A 9571-nucleotide genomic window follows, 5' to 3' on the forward strand; every position below is an offset into this window, starting at 1 on the left:
GTAAAATCACCGACGACGTGCGGCCGCGTGGCGGTCCCAAATCCCACCGATCTGTCTTTCCAGATGGAACACGCAATCTCGCATTCAACGCCAGACGCTTGAGCCACGAAATCCTTTCTTTTCAATTTCTTCAGCCACTCCCACACATCTTTTGTTGAAGCTTTCAATGCGAAACAAAGCGGCTCGCAAGAGTACAGTTGGCGCTGATCGGTTTAGTCCGTTTGTACGCAGTGCTTTGCTGTTCGTGGTACAAACAAAACACGGCTACAGAGCACTCAGAGTGTTAACAATTAGAATAGTTTTTCACAGCAATGCCCTCCTGGCGAGATGAATTAAGTTAACTATAGCTTACTCGAACACTTGATGTTTTTCAGGGGTTAGAATAAGCGGCAAATCATTTCTGCAAAAGTCCGTAATGTGGAAGAATATTCGCCAAAGGAAAAAAAATTAAAGACTTTTTGCTCAGCCGTAAATGCATTGCCCTTTCCTGAATAGTAGGCATATTGGCTCACCGGAGACGTAAACGCAAGTGGCCGCGTTGGTGGAGCCGCCTGGTGGCCCAGAGTTTAACCGCATAGAACACAGCTCTGTTAGTGCTGTAACCAAACATGGCATTAGGCGAGATTGTAGCAGTGAGATTGGCGAGACTGCCTGCGGACCAGTGAAAAAGATCTAGCAGGCGACGTGCTGCACCATGGCCTCCTAGACTTGGGGACGCGCGTTGCTCGATCTCGGAGGCCGCGGCTGGAATTACGTCATAGCCGCGCTCACCACCAGGTGCCCGCGTCGTCTGCTAAGGTGCTGTTTAGAGGCAACGAGAAAATTATACAATTACCAGCGCCGTTCCTTTGCCAAGATCGTTCCAGTGGTACAAGTACCACTGAAGCAATCTACTAAAGTTGTACATCTACCACCGAAGCGTGTACCTGCTAAACTGGTTATAATACACCGCATTTATAACTGGTCTAGCCACACTGAAAATAACGTTACAGTTTGCTTTTTATAGCTCGTTAACAAGCACAGAACAATGACTCCACATTCCTGTCCTTTTTCTTTCTATCCTCTGCTGCAGAGACAACGTCTTCTCGTCAGTCAAACTGAAGAAGGTGTTAACCGATGACCGATCAGCGCCGATGATCACGTGAGGGAAAAGGCCGTCTTTACTTTCTATGTTTCTTTTTTTTTTCGTCGCTGCCTCGTGTGATCGGTGACGAAGCAACGCCCACAGCAACCCAGAAGAGACATTCCAGACCGTGGCCAATGCAGCAGCTCTGTCCGAAGAACATCCATTCCTGCCGAGGACACTCTATGTTTTCTTTACTTTTGCACGACTCTCGTACTGTTATTCTTTTCCCTCTCCTTTTCTTTGCTTCTAGCACACCTGTACTATTTTATAAGGGCCCATACTCGGACGTCGTTGGAAGAATGTTTGTACACAGAACGATCAGGACGCCATCATCGGCGCCCCTTCTTAGTAAAATATAAATATATTAAAATATATGTATACATATGTATAAAACGGTTGCGCGCGACTTGTTGACCTGTACAACGCGTTGGGAGCATCTTTGCTAATAAAACGCCCACAACCCCCACCTTATGCGTGTCTTCTGCGTCCTTCGACCCCAGCAACAACCCCTGCCCAGCCACAACGAAAAGGAAGAAAGGCTTCATGTGCAAAGTAATACTACTACTACTACTACTACTACTACTACTACTACTACTACTACTACTACTACTAGTAGTAGTAGTAGTAGTAGTAGTAGTAGTAGTAATTGTTGTTGTTGTTGTGCTTTAAATACTACAGGCTACAACTACTACTACCGCTGCTGCTACAACCAGTACTACTACCCCTGCAATCACTTCCACTAGCCGCTTCTACCACCCGCTACGTACTTATATTTCTTGCACTACACCTACCACCAACACTACCAGTACTATTACAACACTACTGCAGATGTACTACTACCACACTGCTACCTCTAAATATTACTACTACTACTACTACTAGTACTACTACTACTACTACTACTACTACTACTACTACTACTACTACTACTACTACTACTACTGCTACTGCTACTACTACTTTCACTACTACTACTAGTATCACTACTGCTACTACTATACTTACTACAAATCTTCGGAGTCAGCCCCAATTTGCGATGCTTGGTGAAATGGAGTAAGAAAATCTATCGGGGCTGGTTTAACTACTTGGAAATATTTATTGATGTTGCTTGAATGCTCATAAGCACCACGGGGACTATGAGAGACAATGTCGCGGAGTGCAGGACTCTGTAGTGATTCCTGACCAACTGGTGTTTTACTCGCTCATAACTTCGTACATGGGCAGTTTCTTTCTCTTTTTATTGAATTCCAACATCATCGTAACGCGACTGCCGCGAGCTAAAACCGAACCCACGACCTCGTTTTCAGCAGCAGACTGCCCCCCTGGGTCACCGCCAAGAGTCCACCACGTCCATAGCGACACGCTCTTCGGTCTTCTTGCCTGCCTAATTAACGCAACTCCTACACTCGCGACACTACGCTTGCAGCGCGACTCGAGCTTGGAGCTGCGGCGCATTCCCGGCCCGCAGCGGGGCACCAGACGCGCTCTACTGCCCACGAAGGCGCTGCTGCTTTTTGTGAGCTCCACGGGTCTGAGAACTCTGCAAGTATGTCTATTATACATGTGTGTGTGTGTGCGGGGCGATGGGGGGGGGGGGGGGGTTGTAGCGATGGGGGAGTGTTTGACTGTATGTGCTATTTATGTGTTTACGCAACCAATTTGTGTACCACAATTAAGTATCCCGTATGTGGAGCGAAGCATGCCAGGTGATCATCCACGTAAACGTACACGTCTCCAGTCTATCATTAGAGAGTTTCAGATTAGGGGAAACAAGCGGCTTGCGTCCCCTAACCTAAAACTCTCTATTAAAGCTTGTATGTACGCACCTACGTGTGTATGTATGTATGTATGTATAAAGGGAAAATCAGACATCTACCCGTTCGTAGTAATTGCTACAAAGGAAACCCAAACGGGTTCCTCGAAAGAAAAGCCTCAGAGTTGAAGAAAAATTCGTCCTGGTCCGGGACTCGAACCCGGGACCACCGCCTTTCCGGAGCAGCCGCTCTACCATCTGAGCTAACCAGGCGGCTAGCAGATGGCAGGGCGAAGTGGAATTTGTCGACAACACACGAAGCAAAGGCAAGTGTTTGACGTAGTAGTTCTGCGGAAGCCCGCAAGGTGGAGAGAAGTAATTATAAAGGGAAAATCAGACATCCACCCGTTCGTAGCAATTGCTACGAACGGGTGGAATTGAATGCATGGATGTATGTATGTATCAGCCGTATGTATGTACGGTATGTATGTATCAACATACATACCGTACATACATACATACATAGGTAGGCTGATGTATCAACATCAGCCTACCTGCGCGCAAAACGCGTGCACGGAAGCTCTGTATTCGCACTTCGCGCGCAACGATTCTCCACACCGCGGTAAGAAACATTCGAAGCGCGACGAGAAAGACATAGGAATGCGTCGATGACGTACCACAAAAAAAAAAATTTTTAAAGTGTTTTTCCGCTTTTCTTTTTCTTGTTTTGGTAAAGCTGAAAAAGAAAAGAAAATCTGTCGCCGAGAGACGTGTTCGGGCTTTCTCCTCAGAGATTAGGCAACGGGCCGTACGGCTGTGGGGGCAGGAGACGCAGGGAGTGCCGGGGAGAAGGTGGGGGGGGGGGGGCGGAACAGAAAGCTTCGGAATAACGGAGGCAAAGTGGAAGCTTGCAAAGCTGCCGCCTCGTCGCCGTGGAGTGTCGACAAGCGAACGCGAAAAGAGCGATAAAAGGCAAAACCGAGCGCAGGTCTACGCAGTGCTTCTTCTGCCACTGCCGCTTTCTCCGGGACGGATGTTAATGGAGTGGCTACGAGACGGGCTACGCACGTACAGACAACGACGACGATGACGACGACGTGCGTTTATCGACGAAAATGTCTCTCTCTCTCTCTCTCTCCCCGCCGACCGCAGCGCCTCTTCCGGCCGTGCCTGAGAGTGTTCCTCCTCAGCCGCTAGAGGGCATGCTTGTTCGTGCGTGCGTGTGCGTGCGTGCGTGCTTGCCTGTGTGTTTGTGTGCGTGCGTGCGTGTGTGCGCGCGTGTGTGTGTGTGTGTGTGTGTGTGTGTGTGTGTGTGCGTGTTTGTGTGTGTGTGTGTGTTTGTGTGTGTGTGGGTGGGTGTGTGTGCCTGTGTGTGTGTGTGCGTGTGTGTGTGCCTGTGTGTGTGTGTGTGTGCGTGTGTGTGTGCCTGTGTGTGTGTAGTGACGTTAGCGCTAAGATGACGTAAGGAATGGGGAGAGATGGAAAAGGGCTGTCTTTTCGGTGCTCAGAAGCTCGGCGCGAAACAAAAAAAGGTATTTCTTCATCGCCGTTCCCACTTCCGTTGTGTGATCGAGGTGCCGTTGGAGTTATTTTACTCCCCTCCGCAGCCTGCGAGGTTTCGAAAGGACGGCGAAGTGTATGTACAGAGCCCGCCGCCGTTTTGCACTGCCGTGGGAAAGAACGAAAAAGAAACATATTTTGTCGACGAGAAACGTGAACACAGAATTGGTGCCAAAGAGTGAGTGAGAGAGAGAGCGCGATAGGAGGCGAGGAGAATAAAGCCTCTTCGGGGATTTGCTGCCGGGTTTCCGAGATCTGCAACCGCGGTGCCCCACGTGCCTTGCAGCCAGGCTTTCTTTAAATTTAGGGAAAGCGGAATGGCTGCGGCGATTCGATGTCTCTGCGCTCCGGCGCGGCCTGATTATGAGGCGGCGTTCCGACGCGGCGTTTTAAAGAACAGCGAAGGCAAGCGGGGTACGGCGGAAGTGGGAAGGAGACTCGGCGAAGGCGATGTCAAGTCGGCGGTGGTTTGAGAGCCGCAACCTCGTGAAAGCGGTGTATAGGGAGAAGCGGGGGATCAAAAAACGCGGGACTGCTTGAGAAATGGCCTCCTTGTTTTTCTCGGCCGACATTTTTTTATTATTATTCTGGCGAAAGGCAATCCCCACAGCCAGAATAATAAATGGGCTGCTTCTTGGTGCGTCTCGCAACGTTGGAAGCGGGATCAGCGTATTGTGCATTTAAGTATTCGATTCATGAAAGATAGAAGCAAGACGTCGTAGGAAGCCGTTATCGCGCTCCTTTAAATAGGCATTTGGAGAAAGCGGATTTATAAAGCATAAGGTTAAAAAGAGGCCTGATGACCGAGAAACACTGGTTTCATTCACATACATACAACAAATCATAGGCAATGTTTGTTGGTCTGTTGTTGTTGCTGTTGTTACTATTTTAAGCCTGCAAAATTTACTACATAATTCACCGCAGGTGAATTATCCGTCCACGCGGAGACCATTTCCAAGAAATGTCCAAGAAATAATTACAGCAATTGAACTAAATACTTTAATTACCCCTTTTAGTTGCTAACCTTACGGCACACATATATAACGAAAAATTGGAGGTAATTGTCACAAAAGACTGGTTACGTGTTTCAATTTACCTGGCTATGCGCGCGGCACCGCTAAGCATGGCTCGCCGCGGTGCACCTTTGTGGCGCAGTAAGGTGGCGTGTGAAAAATGATGCTTCGCCACACTACGCCACAAGGCGGTCTGTCTTGCCTCCTGCTGCTGAAGTGACTGTGCGTCCAGTCGGGAGTGGCGGCGCCCAGCTCCAGTCGGGACCGGGCAGTGGGAAGAGCGCGTAGAATGAAGCGAGACGGCAGCGCTTCATTGTGACGTAGAAGTGACGTAGAGTGACGTAGAAGTGACGTGGAAGTGTGCGGCGAAGAAATGCACACTTCTACGTCACAGAAGCGTTGGGGCGAGGACCGCGCTTCGGCGGTGCCGCGTGCATAATCAGGTAAACTGAACGAACGATTTGAAGTCTGTTATTTCAGTCTACGTGGCTATCGTCGAAACGTTGAAACACGTAACTAGAGCTTTGTGACGATTCTGTACAACTTTCAAGCATAAGCACGTGTTCTTAAGTTTGTAACTAAGAAGCGAATTGGTATAGCTACTTTAACTAGTGAATTTATTACTTCGATATTTTTTTTCTTTTTACAAATGATGTTTGCCTGGCCAGATAAATCATCTGTAGCGACGTGGTTCCAGCAAATATTGTACGCTGCTTTTCAAAATTGTTTGGAGTAAAAAAAAGCAACATAGAGAGAGAGAGAGAGAATGAAGAGGAAAGGCAGGGAGGTTAACCAGATATGAGTCTCCGGTTTGCTACCCTACACTGGGGATGGGGGATAGGGGTTAGAAAGATGACAGAGAGGAAAACGTTAAAAAAAAGGAAAAAAAAACACGCAGACATGGAGGCACACACACAAAAAGGCGTTCCAGTTAAAGTCGTTCACTCAGGCCGGTAGATCGCAAAAAGCGCAATAGCGCTTGCACGGCCTTCTTCTGTGACGGTAGGTCCTTTCGATGTTGTAGAATTCTGTTTTCGGATAGCGCTTGGTCGTCCAGTTTGTCAAGTTCTTGGCGAAGGCATGCCCTCTGTGTACTGTACTGCGGGCAGGCACACAGAATATGGCCAATTGATTCTTCATGGCCGCAGTGGTCACAGGTTGGGCTGTCGGTCATCCCTATGCGGAATGCATAGGCTTGAGTAAAGGCAACGCCCAACCAAAGTCGATATAAAAGCGTGGCGTCTCTACGGCGAAGATGTGATGGCGCTCGAAGACTTAATGTTGGGTCAAGTGAGTACAGTCGCGTGTTTCTTAAATGTGGCTCATTCCATTGCGACGCGGTGCACTGCCGAGCAAGTAGGCGGAGCTTCCGTGCTGCGTCAGGTCTAGAATGAGGAATCGGGACGCAGCGCTCCTCAGTATGGGCTGAGCGGGCAGCGTGATCCGCCCGTTCATTGCCGATAATCCCGCAGTGACTTGGAAGCCACTGAAAGGTTATCTCATGGCCTGCTTCACTTATATGTTGCAAAGTCTCTGTAATATGGAATATTAGTTGCTCGTGTGGTCCACGTCGTAGAGGTGACAGTAGAGACTGCAGTGCCGCCTTCGAATCACAGAATATTGTCCATTTATGTGGTGGTTCATCACCAATGTGATGAAGGGCAGTAAAGAGCGCTGCGAGCTCTGCTGCCGTCGATGTTGTCGCGTGGGTCGTCTTAAACTTGATTGTTGTAGCTTTCGCCGGTATGACGATTGCCGCCGCGGTGCTACTTGGAAGGACAGATCCATCAGTGTAAATATGCGTAGAATCACGGTAGTTCTCGTACAAATGTAGTAGCGTGAGTTGTCTAAGGGCTGGCGATGATAGATCAGCTTTTTTCGAGATACCAGGTATTGTGAGGTTGATTTTTGGTTGAGCGAGGCACCATGGAGGAATCGAAGGTCTCGCAGCCGGGGTAAAACAAGCTGGCAATGATTCGTCATATGCGTTTATCGTCCGGCTGAAAGATGTGTGTGGTCTGTCCGCTGTTAGGGAGGCCAAGTGGTGACGAGGAGTCCTGGTCAGATGCCTTATATGGGTCCTGAGCACTTCAATTTCAATGTGGGTCTTGACAAGGTGATCTCCAGCGATTGCTATCGTAGCCACTGTTGAAGCACTCTGAGGCAGGCCTAGACAGATCCGGAGCACTTGACCCTGAAGACTTTGTATTGTGCGTAGATTTGTTTTACCAGTGTTGTTTATTGCTGGCAAGCTGTATCGCAGAAATCCTAGGAAAAGCACCCTGTACAGTTGCAACATCGCACTTGGCGACATTCCCCAGGTCTTGCCAGCGAAAAACTTGAACAGGTGGCAGATGCCTGTTAACCGTTTTTTCATGTATGATACGTGTGGGCTCCATGACAAGTCCCTGTCGATTATTACACCTAGGAACTTGTACGATCGGACCCGTCGTATTATTTGGCCATTTATCATTACACTGTAGTTGGCCATGGGTTTGCGCGTAAATGGCACTAGTGCGCATTTCTCTGAGGAAATTTCCAGGCCTCGATTACGAAGGTAGAGAACAGTTTGTGTCGCGGCTTTCTGGATTCTCGCTCGCAGCTGTAGGCGTGTTACTGCAGATGCCCATATGCAGATGTCATCCGCGTACATTGATACCCTGACTGTGGCTGGCACGTGCTCAAGGAGAGCAATTAGTGTTAGATTGAATAACACGGGGCTAAGTACACCGCCCTGGGGGACGCCGCGGTAGCTATAATGTAGAGAAGTATGGCCTTCCTCCGTGCTTACAAAGAAGGATCGCATGGATAGATAGCTCCGTATCCATTGAAACATCCGCCCACCCACTCCTACCTCTGCGAGAGCAGAGAGGATGGCTTCATGCGTAACGTTGTCATACGCCCCTTTAACGTCGAGGAATAAAGACGCGCAGAGACGCTTACGGCATTTCTCATGTTGAACGTAGGTGACCAGGTCGACGACGTTATCGATCGATGATCGACCGCGTCGGAAGCCCGCCATGGCATCTGGGTAGGTGTTGTGGTATTCCAAGTACCACTCCAGGCGTCCTAGGACCATCCTCTCCATTACCTTGCCCACACAGCTCGCCAACGCGATCGGGCGATATGATGAGAGCTCCAACGGCGACTTGCCAGGCTTCAGCAGTGGAACAAGGCGACTTGTCTTCCAGGTTGTTGGTAGCGTGCCATTTCTCCAAGATTCATTGTAAACCTCAAGAAGAACACCTCTCGCTCGCTCCCTCAGGTGACACAGAGCTCGGTAGGAAATTCCGTCAGGTCCTGGCGCTGATGTGCGGCTACACAAAGCTAATGCTGCCTTAAGTTCGTGGATCGAGAATGGTAGATCCAACCGGTGATCACGTGGTGGCGGACAGCTGATCGAAGGCGACGAAGTGTTGGTAGCTATGAGTTGGCCGGATAATCTGGCGCAGAAATCCTCTGCCACGTCAATCTCCGATCTCTTTTGAGAGAGGGCAAGTGCCTTGAATGGGAATCGCTGTACGGGAAGTGTCCGCAGTCCGCGCACCGTTCTCCATAGTTGCGATAAAGGCTTGCGTGGATCTAGCGACTCACAGAAGGCAGCCCAACGTTGCGATTCGAGCTTGTCTAACCGGCGCTGTATCTTCTTTTGCGTGCGCCTGGCGGACCGTAGATCGTCCATTGTTTTCGTACGTCGGTACCTTCGTTCAGCACGTCGTCGGATTGCTCGAAGTCTTTCTAGTTCCACGTCAAATTCGTTCAGTTTCGAAGAGCATGTGAGAGTGCGCATAGTGTCTTGCACCGCGCTCTTAATTGCCTCTTCCAAGTCGAAAGATGGATTGGCGTCGCAGTGGTCTTCCATTATAGACTGAAATTTAGGCCAGTCCACTCTTTGGATCGTATCCCGTATTTTGGAAGGGGACAATCCTCTGATCTTGATGTACGTGGGGATATGGTCACTTCCGTGCGTCTCTATGTCCGCAAACCACCCTGCACGTCTGACAAGGCTTCGTGAGACGAAAGCCAAGTCAAGACAGCTGCTGTAGGTGGAGCCACGTAAGAAGGTAGGACTTCCATCATTCAGCAGCCAAAGTTCATTACTGTAGGCGAAAGATACCA

The 9571-nt window shown here is 49.3% G+C and overlaps 1 protein-coding gene across 3 annotated transcripts in view; it reads left to right on the forward strand.

Annotated features, from left to right (window-relative positions):
• Positions 1 to 1592, forward strand: part of IRSp53 (Insulin receptor substrate 53 kDa) — a 211651-nt gene extending 210059 nt beyond the window's left edge. For all 3 annotated transcript variants that reach the window (XM_070524348.1, XM_070524349.1, XM_070524347.1), the window contains exon 16: positions 1073 to 1592. In XM_070524348.1, coding sequence (XP_070380449.1) covers positions 1073 to 1145 — 73 coding nt within the window. In that variant the 3' untranslated portion in view covers positions 1146 to 1592. The remainder of the gene's footprint in view (positions 1 to 1072) is intronic.
• The last annotated feature ends 7979 nt before the right edge of the window (positions 1593 to 9571 follow it).

Source organism: Dermacentor albipictus, chromosome 8 (genome assembly GCF_038994185.2).
Source record: "Dermacentor albipictus isolate Rhodes 1998 colony chromosome 8, USDA_Dalb.pri_finalv2, whole genome shotgun sequence".
Lineage (NCBI taxonomy): Eukaryota > Metazoa > Arthropoda > Arachnida > Ixodida > Ixodidae > Dermacentor > Dermacentor albipictus.